This window comes from Episyrphus balteatus, chromosome 2 (assembly GCF_945859705.1).
Source record: "Episyrphus balteatus chromosome 2, idEpiBalt1.1, whole genome shotgun sequence".
In the NCBI taxonomy this organism is placed as follows: Eukaryota; Metazoa; Arthropoda; class Insecta; order Diptera; family Syrphidae; genus Episyrphus; species Episyrphus balteatus.
Window position 1 is genome coordinate 126,937,970 of NC_079135.1, and position 18,699 is coordinate 126,956,668.

Below are 18,699 nucleotides of genomic sequence, written 5' to 3' on the forward strand. Positions count from 1 at the left end.
ATAATTTTTGAACTAAGATAATGGTGATGTTTGATATAGGTAATTTGTTGGAATTACCATTGCCGGTTTTCGTCATGCCTCATGCCGTCCGTTGATCTGTGAGCGTGTGCGTGTCTGTGCGTCCATCTGTGCAAAGGATGGATTCATTTCTTAATTTCCTAGAACGCATATCTCACAAACGGCTCTAACGATTTTCATTAAATTTTGTGTACACACTGTACATAATAATCTTATTGATTCTAAAAAAAATTGCGTTTTTAGTTTTTCTAAAAAAAAAATCGGTGAACAAGGTATATGGCGTTGCCGTTTTCTGCAAAAAATTTACAGACAGATCATTTTGAAGTGTTAAATGTAAACAAAAAATATATATTAAAAAAAAAGTTTTTGAAAACAAATTCAATTTAACAAATTTTTTTAACATCGATTTAAAAAAAATTTTTTCACGAAATATAACAAAATCTTAAATTTTCAATGGTAACTCGTATTTAAGATATATGTAGATATTTTGAGCTACAAGAACAAGTACGTGCGTGTGCCTGTCGTGAATTTTATTTTTTTGGTATTTCAAATTTCATAATGTCTGTTTGTTTGTTTAGCATTAAAATAAATTTTGTCTGTTTACCCATTTGTCTTGTTTTTTTTTTTTTTTTTTTTTTTTTTAAGAGTTCACATAAATCAATGATAAAAAAGAATAACTTCTAAAGCATGGACAAGAGTACACACAACATTGTCTACAATATTTCATTGCAAAGGCTATCAAAATGCAAACAAATCTTTTATTGCTAAGCTTAAATAATGAAAATAAAAAAAAAAAAAAAAAACTAAACAAATTAGAGGTAAAATTAGAAACAAATTCTATTTTAATCATTTAGTTGAACCTATTCGTAATGGAAAGGTTTAGTGATTAAAAAAAAAAAATTAAACAAAACATAACGCTTTCTAAGTAGGTATCCTATTAATAAAATAGAAATAAGCTAATGGGTTACTACTGTACCCATGCACATATTTTTTGATTTTTTACTACTGATAAATCGGTATTTATTGGTAAGCAAAGCTCCAAGTGAAACACGGATTGAATCTATATTGGTAGATGTTAGTTAAGGAAGATGCTTTTGCCAGTCAAGTATGAGCACGAAAAAAAGTTAAACATATTCCAATTTTGGTAGTATAGCTAAAATGCCGAAACTAAAAAAAAGCATGTATAATTTTATCAGCCAGATATTCCCTATTAATAAACATTTGTCGATAGCTTCGTCCGAATCGTGCTTTATGCTAACTAATTATGATAAGATTAAGTTCGTGTGGAAAACTAATAAATAAATAAATCCTCAGGTATTTTTTGGATCTCGTCAAAAGCAAAAAATCTCTTGTGCTCCGTGGTGATTTGTAATTTTTTAAATACTTAGTTTGCAAAAGTATGAACTAAATGAAATTATTTTTTTTTTAAATAAAAAGTGCAAGCTATCATATTAATAGTTAATAAGACAAATCTTTGGAAAAATAAATAATTTTGGTAGGTAAATCAAAATCAAGTCGAAAAATCAATTTAAAAAAAAATAACCCATGTATTTTGAATTAATGGATGAACACGTGTGATTGACATAATAAAATCATGAATTAGTGAAATGTAAATTTTTATATCGTGTCTTTTTTGTTCATACTCATATTCATATGCAGATTTTAGTAAATCGATTTTAGTTTGTTGACAAACAAGTAGTTCATGCATATTAAATTTTACCCATCTTCAATGAATTCATATTAATTTGTGTGGTTTTGTGTTTGTATTTGCAACAAAATTTCAGTTGTCATATACTTGTTTCAATTTCAAAGTGCAAAATAGTAGTTATTTTTATATCTTTGATTGCTGTATTGATGATATACAAAGTGTTCCAAAATAGAACAATGTGCTCGCTTTCGGCTCCAATCTTTACCTTATAGAATAGAGATAAATGATCACGGGACACATACAACAGTCGACGATATATGTGAAGTCTCATTCGCAAAAGATTCGAATTCTAACTTGAAATTATGTTTATCTATTCTGTTAGTCTTTTCACAATTTGTAGAAGAAGAAAAGATACAAATATTGGTATAACAGTACTTGTCGTCAATCAATAACGAAAATAAACTCTAAAAAACCATAAACGATTGTGATATTTAACTATTATCTATTATTTTTTCTTTTTTTTTTTTAATCCGATTTCTTCATTCGAAAGAACATACATTTTTTAATTGAAATTTTCCTAAAATCAACAAATGCCTCAAAATTGTTCAAAATGCTCTAAAACAAAATTATTTCAATAATTTTTTTTTACAAATTTACTAAAAATGGGTAATTATAGTAAAATTGAAATTTTTTATGCAAATTTATTGCATTTTGAAGCCTAAGGTATCTGATTTTTTTTTTTTTTTTGAAAATGTTGAAACCGTTCTTGAAAATAATATTTTCTTGAAAATTTTCAAAAATAAAAAAAAAAAAATTGTATGCCGTTTTGAAGACATCGTCTTTCCACATATTTCAAGAAAATTCAAATTAAATTGGTTTATAAAAAAATTGTTTTTATAAAAAAAAAATTTAAATAGGTATGTATTATTAGGTAAATAATTCAGAATTGATATTTTTAAAATTATTTCTTAATTTTAAAATTGAGACTACCAAAACATTTTTGTACAAAAATTTTCATTGAAATCAGTTAAATGGCTTACTAGAAAGGTGCCAGAAATCAAGAAAATAGTTCTGTGATAGGTATTTAAATAAAATGCACGGCTGGGGTCGCACGTACTTGCGCTTATGCTTAAAGTTACTCTAATGTTAAAGCTTTTTATTCAAGAAAATTAAGAAAATTTAAAAATTGATATTTTCAAGAAATTAAATCTGTTTTTATAATTAATTAAATAACGTTTTAAATGATCTTTCACAAATGAAACCAAGTATTCATGTTTACTTGTTGTATAAAAAGGAATTTTTAGAAAAAAATTTTCGAAAACCGTTAGAGCCGTTTTTTTTTAAATTAATTTTTTATATATAAAAATTTTCTAACATTTTTCAAAAAAAAGTTGGTATGCCATTTTGAAGAAATAATTTATTTACGCATAAAAACGAAATTTCAAAATTTTTTCATAAACCTGTTTTCAAAAAATTGATTTTTCAAAAAAAAAATTTGAAAAATTTTTAAAAATCCAAAAATTAGTTTTTTGAAAACTTTCTAAAATTTTAATATCACCTTAACCTAAATGCTTTTGTATAAAAATTTTCGTTGAAATTGGGGTGGTCTTGAACGAGATATTCACAAATAAAAAAAAACCGTTCTATGACAGGTACCGTTAATAACGGTAAAAAAAATATTTTTTTTATTTAGAAAGTTGGATCTTATGTGTAATACTACACTGAAAAAATTTATTCAAAATCGTTAGAGGCGTATTTGAAAAAAATTCACTTTTCTATTTCCGTTATATGACAGGTACCGTTAGTTTTGGTCCTAAAAAAAAATTTGAATTTGTCTTCTATGGAATCACCCAAAACTGTTAACTACCAAGTTTGAACAAAATCACTCAAATAGTTTAGGCTGTAGCTCGAGGTACATTGAGACAGACAGACAGAATTGTTGGACCCACTTTCTTGGCATTCTCCATCATCGTAATGTCATGTAAAATTGTTATCTCGATTTCAATTTTTTTTACGAATCCTAAACTTGCCCTATATCTCCTATATATCGCAAGTAAAAAAAGGATTTTTTTTTATCAATCTTGTGTTTTTTTTTTTTTGATATCAAAACTATGTAAGATAATTTAATTATTATTTTATTTAATTTTGAGCTTAAACAAATTTAAATTTCGCATTTTTTTTTTTTTATTTTGAAGGCTTACTTTTGAACTTACTTTTTTTTAACAAAGCTTTGAATATCTTAAAAAGTGTTTTAGCTACAAAAATGGGGCTTACATCAAAAATTTTGTTTTCGAAAAGTTACAATTTTAAGCAACAAAATCAGAAAAGGATTTTTTTTTAAATTTTATAGGTAGGTATGCAATATGCATTGAAACAGCCCTTTTTAAACTTCAAATAGAAAAATAAAATAACCAATGGGAGCTACAAACTTGATTTTTGAACAAAAAATTAGCATCTAATTAGCTTTCATCTACTTATTTTAGCGGAATTTAGAAAAACAAAATACCCTTGATTGCATTTAAAAAGCTACAAATTTAGATGTCAGCCTGTGGTTTTTAATCATTTCAAATTTTGTCCGTTAATTTCAGACTTATTTTAGCGGGAAATTGAATAACTCAAAAACCATGCTGGTTACAAATTATTGTTTTGTGCAAAAAATTAGCATATAATTTGATACAATCTCTGAGATACATTTTTTCTTGATTCCGCCAAAACTCTTGGCGAGTTTGTCCAAAAGATTCCCTATATTGACTGGACTAATAAGAGCAAGTAGATACATATTATGACCCAGCGTAAAATCTTATTTTCTTGATATTAATAATACTATTTATTACTTTATAATGAAGAATAAATTACTTCAAAAATTAGATAAGAACGAGATAACAATGGAAATTAAAAAAAAAAATAACTGGACTTTAATAAAATCTATACACCAAAGGCAAATGTTTTTTTTTTGTATTCCTTTTTTGGGGCGTAGTATAAAATTTTAATCTTAAACATATTAACTATAGACCAATTTTTTTTTACTGTAGGCACCTACTCTATTTACTATATTTACAAAAAAAAAAAACATGGATGTTTAAAATTAATTTTGAGAGCATCTTGATAAACTTCCTCCATCACACTAATAAGATCTATAGGTATTCAGCATCAGTAGCTTATTATAAAAACAATCAGAAGAAAAAGGTAAAAAAAATACCTTTTTTATTTTGTCATTATATAAATTTTTTTATTTTAAAAGCTTACAAAAAAGTTATGCAATTTAAAAGCCAAGTATTTCTTCTTAAGAATAAAAGCATTTTTAAATTTTTACAATGCGCAAAAAGTATAAAAATAATTTATTGAAAACAATCGTTTTCATCAAAAAAAGCAAAAAAAACATGAATTTTTATCTTCTCACGTCATTAATTCCATTTTTTTTCCCTAACAACCTATAAAAATTTGTATACCATCTGAAAGCTTATTGTCTTAGCTCAAAATATATATATCGATCTGAGACATCTACAAAAAAAAACTAGAATTTTTTGAACTCGATCAAATTTCATTAAAAAAAGCAAAAATAAACATTTATTTTTATGTTCTCACGCTATGGAATAAATTTTTTTGTTTGACAACCTATACAAAATTTTATACCATGTGAAAGCTTCTTATTTCACCTTTCATATGACGTATCAATTTCATTTCAAAGATGCCTACATGAGAAGTTAGAATTCCACACTGGTGGCTGTTCGGGGGACAACAGATCTCCACTGGTGTTTTGAGGTTTTTCGCAAGTTTCTTGATTTAACATTGTGTAGCTTGTAGTTAGTCTACCGTTATGTGTTATATACCAAATGAAGGGTAATTGTATCAGGTAATTGTATAAAAGTTTAATAAAATTTCTATCTGTTCTTGGTCAAAAGTTTTTACCGTTATCTCAAAATTGTGTTTACGAAAATGATTGAAACTTCGCACACATAATATAGTCGTAGTCATGGTCTATTATTACTCTATACACTTTATTCCTTTATCTATTAAAGAAAAAAAGATACAAATAAAAAACGATGAAAATCAGTTAAAAACGGTCAAAAAACGTGTTTTTTAAAACTTGTTTCTTCAGTTATTCAGTCAAAGCTCACTAAACGATTCCAATTTTTTGCACATATATGCATAAGGCAAACCTACATGTCCTATAAGTTTGAGATTTTTTGAACACTCCAAAAAAAAAAGCTAAAAATCAAAAACTATCCAAAAATACCCCTAAAAAACAAGGTGTTTTTCAAAAATCCATATTTCGAAACGCAGAGTGTTGGAAAATCATCATTTTGTCATAGCCCCAACACGTGTACAACGTTCAAACAAAACTTTATAGCTTAGTTTCGAAATTTTTTAAATTTTTTTCTTAAATACAGTTATTCTTAAATAAGTCTCATCTATGTATATCAAAAAAAAATCAACTCTCTGCGATTTTGCGTTTAGATTTTAGCCCAAACTTCATCTTTCCGTTTTACCCCTGTTTACCCTATTAAATGACAGAATTTTTAAAAATCCTTTAGCTTTAGGTTATTATCTTTAAAATAAGCTATAGAAGATATTTGCAACTCTAATAGTTTTTTTTTTTTTTTTAAATTTTGAATTTAAAATTTTGGCGCACTGCGAAAGTGCGAGAGTGGAACGGGAGAAAATGGCGTCACTTTTTTTGTGGTGGCTGCCATTTATTTATAAGACGTTATCATAAAATACCTATCTATCAATATTTATCTCACAAATTATAAAGTATTTCACATTAATTTTTAAAATTTAATTTTTCTAATGTTATAACACTAACTGCAATTAACTTAAACACAATTAAGCTGGTGAAATTCTGTTTACTTTAATAGAGTTTGGTAAAATTATTACTCTATTTATTGGATAGGTAAATGTCGCGAAGCACGAAGCACCTATTAAAAGTTTTTAATAAAATTCTCTTTCATATTACTTTTATATAAGTGTGGCAACAACTTTTTAAAGCTTCAATTCAATCCAATGAATAGTGTGCCGATGTGAAATAAAAACAATATAAACATAACAGAAATTTGTTTTTTAAAGTTCATACGAATGTCTAACAAATATAATTATTTGCAAATTATAACCTTTTTAGACTTAAGTACCTACTCTCTAACAAATTTTAATTGTTTTTCTCATTAATTTATTTTTAGACAAAAAAAAAAAAAAAAAAATGGAACCGTTTTTAGTATTATTTTTACTCCTAATTACAACACTGTGTATTTTGGTATACGTTTATCTTACATGGAACTTTAATTATTGGAAAAAGAGAGGTGTTTTGGGTCCAGAGCCATTAATCATCTTTGGGACACTACCAAGTGTTATAAAACAAAATCGCCATTTTGTTTTTGACATGGCAGACTTATATGAGTAAGTCTTTTTCGTAATAAGTTTAGTAAGTAAAAAATTATTACTTTTATTAATTAAAAAAAAAAAAAAATTTAAACAAAACTGCTTTTTAGTGGCTTTTTAAAATTTTCTCTTTTGGTCAAACTGTTAATTTAGCAATGTTACAGTTATTCCATTGAAATAGGGTTGCCACATAGAAGTTCCACATATTAAAAGTGGCAACCCTATTTTTTTTTTCATTTTTAGGACAAACTTATATTTCGTTTCACACCAATTTTAACCTCACTTTTATTCACTTAGAAAGTACAAAAAATGTGGCGAAAGTTTCATTGGAATTTTCATGACACGAAATCCAATGATTCTTGTTTTGGATACGAAACTGGTTCGTGAAATTCTTATCTATAATTTTAAATGTTTTCGTGACAATGAAGGTGCATTATGGGTATGTTTTACCAAGACCGAAAATTCTTCATACAAATTAATTTCCAAATAAAATTTCTTTTTTTTTTTTTGTTTAAAATAGGTTAATCGAAAAAATGAAAAAATTGCTGGTAGAAATCCGTTTTTAGCATTTTTTGACGAAGATTGGAAAGAAAGACGAAATGATTTTATGGGTGGCATAAGTCCCAGCAGAGTAAGTTTAGGCTAAAAAGTCTTAACGTTTTTTTTTATAAGTTTCGAAATTTCTTGCAGCTTAAACAAGCATTTCCAATTGTAACTCAAACTGGACATAAAATGACCGACTTTATAAAAGCTCAAATTTCTAAGTCAAACAAGATCATCGATGCAAAATCGGTGAGTAAAAAAATCGATGGCAACAGAATCACAAGTACTAACAGACATTTTTATCAGCTTTCTTTCAAATACACTGTTGAAATCTATGCAAACTTCGTTTGGGGTATCGATACTGATGCTTTTAAGTGTGTCGATGATGAACACAATGTTGTGCTGAATATGTCGTCTTTGTTTATGGATTTATCCTTTTTAAAAGTTGGTCTAGTCAATATATCAAGTTTGATGCCAGGATTGAAGAAATTGCTGAAAAACCGATTCTATGCGGAGGAAACTGATAATTTCTTCACTCAACTTCAGAATGATGCTGTCGATATGCGACTTCGAAATAAGAATAATCGATCTGATTTTCTCAATTACATGCTCGAATTGCAGAGGAAAAAGAACATAAGTCACGTTGATATGGTGGGCCATAGTTTGACGGTGTTACTGGATGCGTTTGATACAGCTGCTATTGTGATATATCACGCACTTTACTTTGTAAGTTGTTGTTTAACGATGATTTGGGTTAAAGGGTTTCAAAAATTTCTTCATTTAGTTAGCTATAAATCAGAAGGCCCAAACCAAGTTGAGACAAGAAATTTTAGCCAACCTGGACGATAAAGGAGAAATCAGTTACAGGGCTTTAATAAATCTAGAATACCTAGATCAGTGTGTTAATGGTAAAATAAATTAATTCTGTTTTCTTTAAATTTCCTAATGTTGACTATTTCCAGAGACAATACGAATAGTCAGTCCAATTCCGGATTTTTCAAAAATTTGCACCGAAACAACATATTTTGAAAACTGTGAAAATAAACGAACGAAAATCGATCGAGGAATGATTGTTCACATATCAGCTTTTGCCATTCATCATGATCCGGATATTTATCATGATCCAGAAGAATTTATACCTGAACGTTTTGATGGTGGAATTGCAAAAGAAATGACTCATAAAGGATGCTTTTTGCCATTTGGTGATGGACCACGAATTTGTGCTGGTAAGAAACCAAAGATGGAGAGTTTAATTTTTTCTTATTTAAAATTTTTATATTTTTTATAGGAATGCGTCTTGGATTGTTGGAATGTAAGGCTGGAGTTTTTGAAATTATTAAAAATTTCCAGTTAAATTGCTGTGAGCAAACTCGAAAGGGGAAATTTATTGACACAGAGTCTCTTAATGTCGGTGTTGATGGTGATATATTTTTAGAGTTTAAGGAATTAAAATAATAAAATGTTATTATTAATACAATAAAATTGGTATGATTTTAAGTTAACGAAGTAGTCATTTCAGCTTCTTTTCACTCTTACTTGACAAATTTTGGGTTGTTATTTCATTTTTTTGGGGCCCTATTTCTTTATTTTTCGAGTAATAATTTCATTTTGAAATAAGGCCTCAATTTTTATTTTCAATTTTATTTTTAAGAACATTTGGGTCCTTATTTCATTTTTTAACATGAAATTGCTAACCTAAATATTGTCTTTCAGAAAAAGTTATGTGAAAATGAACTGATCGAGGACCCACAATTGGTAGCGTACCGCTAATTGTTGATTCCTTGATAGTTTGCAGTACGATCTTTACATTTACCTCGGTGAAATAGCTATTCTATGTATATAAACCAAAAGCTATATTTGAAAAATCTTTGAGGAACAATTTAAAAAGTTCCATTCATAAAGATGGCTCTTTTGTTTTAAATGAAGTTCTTTATAAAAAAGAGATAGCTATTGGGGTCCTATTTCAATTTTGCAAGAAAAGTCAAAACAAATGGGGACATTTTTGTCATTTCGTTGGGGCCTCATTATGAAAAATTATCCCAATTATGAGTGTTATTTAATTTTTTGGGATATTTTTCATGGGGTCTAATTTCTCAGAGCCTAAAATTTGATTCTTTGAGCTGCCTTTTTTCAGTGTTCAATGGAAAAAAATTTTTAGAAAAACGAAAAATTGGCACAATTTTCTGCATACTTTGTGAGATCCAAACAACTTCTTTTGAAAGTAACTAAATTTTTTTATGAAAAGTTGAACCAAAATATACTTTTCTAGATATCCGTTCTTGAAATATAATCGTTATAAAAAAACCTTTTTTTTTAATAATAATAAAAGTAATATTTCAAGAACGGAGGCCAATAGAATTTTTCTGTTTGCGTATTCGAGTTCAGCAACCCAAAAACCTTTAGAAAAGTATATTTTGGTTCTTGTGGCAAAAAAAAGTTTAATTTGGTTGGCCAGTGCTGTTTCTGAGTCAAAGACCACTCCTTAAATTTTAAATATCTCGCGCAGTAAAAGAGATATCGGAAAGATTAAAACAATTTTTGGAAGAATAAAACCAGTTCTTATAGGCACCGTTACAAATTTTTTTCATTAGGAATTGCCCCACATAAAAACATAACCTCAAAAACAGGCAAAATGACGTTTTTCAGCATTTTCTAACGGTAATATTTAAAAAATGGTGGCCAATAAAAATTTTCTGACTTCAGATTCGAGTTCAGCACATCAAAAACATATAGAAAAGTATATTTTGGCTCTTGTGGCAAAAACCTTGTTGACCAGTGTAATTTCTTGAAAAACATAAAATTGCACGTTTTCTAATGCATTTTTGAATCTGTATAGTAATTGGAAAAAAGCAACATAACTTTTTCCCAATGACGTAATGCTTTCATTAATTGTTTCAAAAAAAAAAAAAAATCATGTGTGCAATTCACACGTGGTAGAAGTGAAACCTTAAAAAATCATTTTTCTTGCAAAAAAAAAAAATACAAAAAATCTACCTATTTTTATTCTATCACCTTCAAATCTATGTTTTTTTATATGACAACCTAGATACATTTTATATCATCTGAAAGCTTATTGTCTTAGCGCAAAATATATATATCGATCAAGTCTATGAGGCATCTACAAAAAGAGCTAGATTTGTTTGAACTCGATCAATTTCCATCAAAAAAAAGCGAAAAAACACGTATTTTTATCTTCTCACACTATTAAATCCATTTTTTTCCCTAACAACCTGTACAAATTTTTACACTATCTGAAAGCTTATTGTCTTAGCTCAAAATATATATATCGATCAGGTGTATGAGACATCTACAAAAAGAGCTAGAATTTTCTAAACTCGATGAAATTTCATCCAAAAAGCAAAAAAAAACATTTATTTTTATGTTCTCATGCTTTTAAATCAATTTTTTTGTTTGACAACCTATAAAAAATTTTTTACCATGTGAAAGCTTATTGTTTCACCTTGTATAATGATGAATAAATCTAATTTCAAAGATGTCTACAAGAGAAGTTAGAGTTTTTTAAAGTCAACCATATCGAATTTCCAGACTGAGATTACGGTACTTCCTACACTGGTAGCTGGTCATCGCCAACAGATCTCCTCAGGTGTTTTGAGGTATTTTTAAATTTAAGATTGTGTAACTTGTAAAGCACGTAACGTTATGTGTGATATATCAAATAAAAGGTTATGTTATTAACATGCGTATTAAAGTTAAACCAAATTTGTATGTGCACTAGATCAAAAGATATAACGTGTGTTGGAAAAGAAATTAATTGAAATTTTTTACAATTATAATTTATTTATTTACCTATCTACAGTACAAATTTTATTCATCTATCTATTAAAACAAAAAAGTTATAACAAGTTGAAGTCGTGTCGCGTTTTCGTTTCATCTTGTTTCAAATCACTACGATACTAAAGAAGTTTTCACTTTAAAAAATTACTAAAAAGTTACTTATTATTGCAACATTAGAAATAACACAATTTATAAAACCTAATTTTTTTTATCCAAAAGTCTCTACTTTTTGTTAGCGGCTGTTTTTAGTTCATCGATTTTATTTTTTTTTTTTTGAAGATACCTCTTTTAATTGTTGGAAGTAAGAAGATACAAAAAAGATGTATGACGACTACACTAATAAAAACCAAGCAATTAAAAAATGTTTGCATCTTCAAAGAACTGACAATCTACTACAAATCTCCTCTCAATCCGTTTACAAATATATTTTTTTTGCTACCCTTTTTCAAAAACCAGTTATGAAATTCCAACTCATGACGTTTTATCTTTGTTGATTTTTTTCAAAATCAACTGAGATCTGAGATGTCTCGTGATGAAATGTCATATGATGACTTGTTCGCTGTGATGAATTGTCCGAGATGAGCTGTCTTGTGAAATATAGTTTTTTTCTTTCCTTCAAGCTGACGTATACCCTGCCAGTGGAAGTTTGTATTTGTATTAGGGTGGGTCAAAAAAATCGAAATTTTTTTTTTTATTTTGTACTCCGAAAAATCGATTGCTAGACACCTCTAGAATATACACACCAAATATGAGCTCTTTATATTAATGGGAAGGTCCTCCGCTTAGCAATTTTCCATTTTTAAATCAAGCTTCTACTAACAAAAATCGACTCTTTTGCAATTTTTTTTTTACATATTCTTGTAGGAAATTGAACGCTCTACAAAAAAGGCCTACACACTTTTTTCAATTATCTAACCGTTTAATAGATATTTGAGGTCCAAAAATCGAGAAAATCTTTAAAAATTTGTTTTTTGTTCTTAATTTTGTAACAAATTGAAAAATTATAATAACCAAACGCGCAAGACATATTCTTTTAGGAAATTGATTGCTCCACAAAAAAGGTCTTGTTAACTTTTTTCGTTAATCTAACCATTCTAAAGATATTCGAGGTGAAAGTTAAAAAAAAAATATGAAAACATTTTTTACTTTTAAAAATTTTCTTTTTTCATTAGTTTTGATATTTTTATATATAATAATATTTTTAAACAAAATTTATGCAGATACTTTATTTGATTAATTCAAATTCAACAAGCAAATCACCAGCCAATCCAATTATAAAAGCTCCTGGATCTACGATATGTTTTGAAGTGTTATCATCCTTACGACTCAGTTTGAAATTTCTTATAATTTCAAAAACACCAGCTTTCGTTTCCAATTGTCCAAGTCTCATTCCTTAAAAATAAAAACAAACGAAATCAAATAAATTTAAAAAAAAAACACATTTTGAAATTTACCAGCACAAATTCTAGGACCATCACCAAATGGTAGAAAAGATCCTTTTTGAGTTAATTCTTTAGCGAATCCATCATTGAATCGTTCTGGAATAAAATCATTTGGATTTGGAAATATTTCTGGATCATGATGAATTGCATATGTTGGAATATGTAACATCATTCCTGGATCAATTTGAATGTTAACGTTTTCGGAGTTTTCCAAAAATGTTTGCTCAATACATCTTCTTGAGAAAACTGGAATTGGTGATGTCAAACGAATAGTTTCTGTGAGCAAAATAAGCGTTTTTATTACAAATTATGTGAAAATTGTTTTCTTTTTTGCAAACCATTAATACACTGATCCAAATATGGAAGCTCCATTAGAGTATCATAGCTTATTCCATTATGTTCATCTAAATTATCCATGATTTCTTTCCTTAACTTATTTTGGGCAGTTTGGTTGCTAGCTAACTAACAATCAAATTAAAACCAAAATTTTCAGAAAGTCTATTTTTAATAACTTAAAATCTATGACCATTACTTACATAATAAAGTGCATGATACATCATAGCCGCTGATGTTTCAAATGCATCCAACAAAACTGTCATACTATGACCAATCATATCAATAAGACTGACATTTTTCTTTTCGCTCAGTTGGATTAGATAATTCAAATAATCTGGACGATCGTTCTTATTACGCAACCTCAATTCCAAAGCATCTTTTTGTATTTTCATAAAGAAATCATCACTTTCTTTTGGAAAAAATCGCATTTTCGAAAGATTTCTCAAAAATGGTGCCAATCCAGACATGTAATAGAAACTGGTTCGTTTGAATGAGGTATCCAGTAAATTTCTTGACATTTCTAGGATAACATTTGCAGTTTTGCCAGATTTAAAAGCATCTGCGTTAATGCCCCAAATGAAGTCAGAAACTACTTCGACTGTGTAATTGTAACAAATCTATAAAAAAAATCACAAATTGTGGAAACTCGAAATCGTATAAAATACTTTTAAAATATTCCCTTAAACTAATAATCCTGTAAACCCAAAGTTCCGAAAGCAAGACACAGAAGTCGAAAACTAAAAATTTCAAGTACTCAAGTATATGAATACTGAACGAACGTAAATATAGTAATCTTGAGATTCTAAACTTTCGTAGTCTTGAAAAGCTACCAACATTCTAAAATTCCAAAATCCTGATAATTTATTACTCTGGAAACTCTACCAGGTTTAATATCACAACTTGGAAAATTGCAAGCAAAACGTCTGAATAAGAGTACTTTGAAATGGTACTCTGAAAGCTCAGTTATAGAATACCTATATCCGATCTGAAAATCTAAATATGAGTAAACTCTTATTATACAAAAAAAAAAAAAAAATTAAAATTTTAAGCCCGCAAATTAAATCTTAGAATATTTTTGGCCGTAAACTCTTACTAACCGAAATCCAAATAATTCTCAAAATTTTATACCCTCAGACCCTCAACCTAAAACTTGAAATCTTTTTTTTTTTCTCAAAACCACCATCAAGGTTTAAGTTTTAAAGTTGTGAAAACCTAATTCATTTTTAGAACAAGAGATCCAGAAAAATACTTTTGGCAACAGATCCATAAAATTAAAAAATCTGGATCACAAGGTAAATTCTTTAAAATTATAATGCACTCAATACCAAATATCCCGAAAAAAAAACAAAAAAATTAAAAAATTAAAATTTAATAAATTCTATACATATCGAAGCTGATATAACCCGTTTTAACGACCAAGTGTAACATCTTGAACCCAAATTTCTAGAATCTCAAAAAATTAAAACGCCGAAAGTCTGCAAATCGCGGAAACCACACTCTTAAAAAAAAATCCCAAAGATTTTTGTAGATATGGTTAACATTTCCAAACAGAACTTCGATAACCAATGATTCGAAACTATCCAATTCTAAATTCTCAAAAATCCAAACCTCTCAAAATCACAAAAACAAAAAATCCCAAAATTATATGAACTTTAAAAACTGGCCAAATTTATTTACAGTGCATTAAAATTTTAAGTCGCCATTCAAAAACGGAAATTTTAAAATTTTTATGCGATTTAACAGATTTTTTAATTTTTAATAGAGACTTTAAAATGTAATGGGGAGTGAATAGACGACTTATTGAAAATTAAAATTGCAGAGGCTTAAAATAGCAAAAACTTTCGAAACTCTGAAAAATCCAAGATATCGAACTGAAAAAATGTAACATGATTACTGATACCCAGCAGGTTTTGTAACGAAGCGTTACATTTCCCTATATACATATACCCCCGGACTACACAGAAAAAAATATGACCCGCTAAAAACTAACAGATTGCCATATTGTTTTACCGTTCATACATTTCATAAGGAAATCTTATTAAAATCAACGATTAATAAGGTTTTTTTAAGGAGATTTCTTATTATTTTTATAGAGAAAATCTTATTAAAATTTGACTGAAAAGTTGATTTTTTTTGCAAGTTAGCACTAGAACAAAAATCGCGATCAATATTTTCATGGCAGGTTGGTTCAGGTGGTAAGGTGTGCGACTAATGATTTGAAGTCTCCAGTTCGATTCCCAGCCTGGTCATCGTTTTTTTTATTTTTTTGCAGATTATAAAACAATAAGGAAAACCCGATTGTTTTAATAAGGTTTCCTTCTTGGATGAAAACCATAGAGAAATCTTATTGTTTTTGTTCTATTTTATGTGGTCTATTTTTCTCTGTGTATATACACCAGTCAACCATACCACCCGGACTATAAACTCAGTCCACTACCATCACCATTACCGAAATCGAATTTTGCAACTGTACGCCCAGACTATGAAATCCAAGCAACCGTACCACCCGGACTATAAGCGTACCTACCAACCATCACCACACCATCAACAGCTGCAACAACATATATATATTTAAGATTAATTATAATGTGTAATTTTGTACCAGAATTATTGTTTAGTTTTTACGATTCACATTTACTCTAAGCAAAAATATATGTAAGTAGAGGCGAAATTTCCACTGAAAATCGAGAATTGTCAACCTTCGAACAATAAAGAAGTAGTCCTCCCGCCGCTACTAAAGTTGAATAGCAACTTGGTTATGGTGCCAGGTTCAATTTTAACTAATTGTACCGACTTTTTGAAGCAAAAGTTTATTTAGTTTTTATAATATAACTCTTTCACCCTCGTTAGGAGGCTGTGCACTAGGGACGTAATTAATTCCCACTCACTTTGAGACTGGGCTTTCTCTCAGAGTTATTAGGTAGCGCTCTATTCACCCTCGCTAGGAGGTGTGCACCAGAATATTCCCTCTCATCTTGGGCCTGGGCTAATTCCCACTCAACCTGAGCAACGGGCTTTTCTAAATCAGAGCATGTTAGGGTATAACATAGTATAATAAATCAAAAAATAAATAATTTAATAATTAAAAGAAAGTAGTTAGACTATTTGAATGAATAAAGAACATTAATAATTGGAAAGAATTCGGTGTTTTATTCTAACTGAGTTTTAAGATTGCTTTTCTCAGGACGAACCTTGGATTCCGGCGAGCTTACCTCAGCCTTTGAAAATTAAGCATCACAGTTTCTCAACATTTTGAATAAAAAAAAAAAATATACCTAAATCGAAAATTTGAAATTTCTCATGCTTATTTGTTGCAAAGGCATTACTTCATTCCAGGAAACTCACAACCTCAAAACTTCAAATTCAAAACTCTGAATTTTTTTAAATTCATAATCTGATATCCCAAAATTTAGGAAAAATTCCTAGTGGGCTGAATTATTGTATTCACCAAAAGGTCACAAAAGTCGGAAAAGTATAACTTTCTTATTTTCAATTTCACAGAAAAAAGTATCTCAATCAAAATTGTAGAGAAATAAATTATCTACAAAATCACTTTAGACATTTTTTTTGTGGGACTTACCGTTCGCAAGATATCGATTAAAAACAGTTTACATCCCTTTTTCCAAGATGGCGGCCAAATGGGGGGGCTTTCAACCCGAAAACTAGATTGTATACTCACATTAACCTCCCCTACGCATCAAAATAAAAAAATCTTGTCCTATCCAAAATGCAAGGTTAATGTAACATTTCAATGGACTACTACAAGAAAGCGACTTGATTGCGCTTGTTGCAGCAAAAAGAAACATTCCTACAAAATTTCCAAAAAATATACTTTCACCTCTTGTAAGTATATATTTTCTTTACTTTTGTTAGTCGATCTTTATTTTCTGATTTTCGTGACCTTTTGGTCCTTGAAAATTTTTTAGTCAGCACAATATCAATGTCTACTAGAAATTTTTCCGCAAATTAAACTTCAAATTACAAATCTCTAAAATGAAAAACCTCCAAAACTCATTATCTTGAATACACAAGGTCTTTAAACCCATAAAACCTAATTTTTGATTTCCGAAACCGAAACTTCAAAAACTCTAAGATTCCGAAAATTTATATAATCATTGAGAGTATATATGTAACCATGCAGAAACCCACAATATTGAAACCTGTGTCTGAATATCAATTCAAAATATTTACCTTTTTAGAGCATAATAAAAATAATACTCACAGCTTTTAGATCAATAACATTCTTCGATTGGGCTAATTCATTTCTTACAAATTCTGTAAGTTTGTTGCATGCTCCAAATATGATCGGAATAGCTGATTTGAGCTACAATACAGATAAGTATTAAAATATAAATGAAATTTATCGACGCGACCACTTGACAAACCCTATTAGCACTTAGCCCCCCGACAACATCAATTCTTCTCTCCTTCCATTCCTCAGTTAGACAGAAAAATGGATTTCTTATCGATACTTTTTCCACGTTTCGATTGATCTGATAACACAAAATAAACAATACACGAGTTACAGTTATTAAAACAACAACAATATAAGTATGTTAATTTTACCCACAAGGAAGATTCATTACCACGAAAAGCTTTAAAATTCGATACCATAATTTCTCGGACTGTTTTCGGATCGATAACAAGTATTTGGGGATTGCGGGTCATAAAAATCCCAACAAATCTTTCACCAGATTTTTTGTATTTTCTTAAAAAAAAAAAATGTATTTGAAAATTGTTACTATTTTTTGACAGATATTTCTCACTCATATATTTCTTGCATGTCAAATGCCATGTGACGATTGTGCTTTATAAGAGCCGGCACATTTCCGAAGACAAGATTCGGACGGGGGCCATTGACGTTTCTATTTCTCCAATAGTTGAAATTCCATGATAAATAAATATAAATCAATGCACCAAGGACACAAACTAGGGAAATTGTTATCAGGAATGGTTCCATATTGCAAACAAAATAAATAAATAAAAATAAAAAGATCCAACACTTCGACCTTCAAAGACGTGACTAGGCTAATAGAATTAAATAATCTATCAGTAAACTTGCTTCTAAGATGTTTATTCATTTCTTACGCGATAAGAATACTATCTTCTAATCAAAATAAAATACTCATGATATAGCTTTTTAAAGAGGAAAAGTTGTGGATTCATAAAATGATAGTAGGTAAATTGTCATTTCTTTGTTAGACAAAAATTCAACATGTAATCTTACACATTTTTGAAGATCGTAGTACGTACAAACTATTTATTAAAAAAATGGCCCATTTAAAAAAACTTACAATTTTTGAAAAAAAGTAATATTTTGGAATTTTTAGAGTTCAAACACGGTGAAAACTGACCACATAAAATTAAGGGGATTACTGCATGGTTTTTTGCTAAGATGACTTCCACCTTAAATAAAGGTGACAAATCACACTAATTTCTTGAATGCGTACATTAAAAAAAAAAAAAAAACTGGTAGGTTTAAGGGATCGAAACTACAACTTTTAAGTCACTAGGCGAGTGCCTTACCACCACCGTGCTATC

At 28.8% G+C, this 18,699-nt stretch overlaps 2 protein-coding genes across 2 annotated transcripts; one reads left to right on the plus strand and one right to left on the minus strand.

Moving 5' to 3' along the window:
- Window positions 1-6,863: 6,863 nt before the first annotated feature.
- Window positions 6,864-9,040, plus strand: LOC129909739 (probable cytochrome P450 309a2). Its single transcript, XM_055986811.1, has 8 exons — window positions 6,864-7,060; window positions 7,340-7,481; window positions 7,563-7,673; window positions 7,733-7,834; window positions 7,892-8,311; window positions 8,370-8,493; window positions 8,548-8,811; window positions 8,874-9,040. Exons 1-8 carry the CDS (start codon window positions 6,864-6,866, stop codon window positions 9,038-9,040), a joined length of 1,527 nt encoding a protein of 508 aa, XP_055842786.1.
- A 3,534-nt stretch (window positions 9,041-12,574) lies between these two features.
- Window positions 12,575-18,194, minus strand: LOC129911947 (probable cytochrome P450 309a2). The gene is made up of 8 exons (XM_055989977.1): window positions 17,925-18,194; window positions 17,725-17,866; window positions 17,544-17,651; window positions 17,381-17,482; window positions 13,359-13,775; window positions 13,161-13,284; window positions 12,835-13,098; window positions 12,575-12,772 (listed from the first exon to the last, which is right to left on the minus strand). Exons 1-8 carry the CDS (start codon window positions 18,116-18,118, stop codon window positions 12,606-12,608), a joined length of 1,518 nt encoding a protein of 505 aa, XP_055845952.1. The 5' UTR covers window positions 18,119-18,194; the 3' UTR covers window positions 12,575-12,605.
- Between the last annotated feature and the right edge of the window lie 505 nt (window positions 18,195-18,699).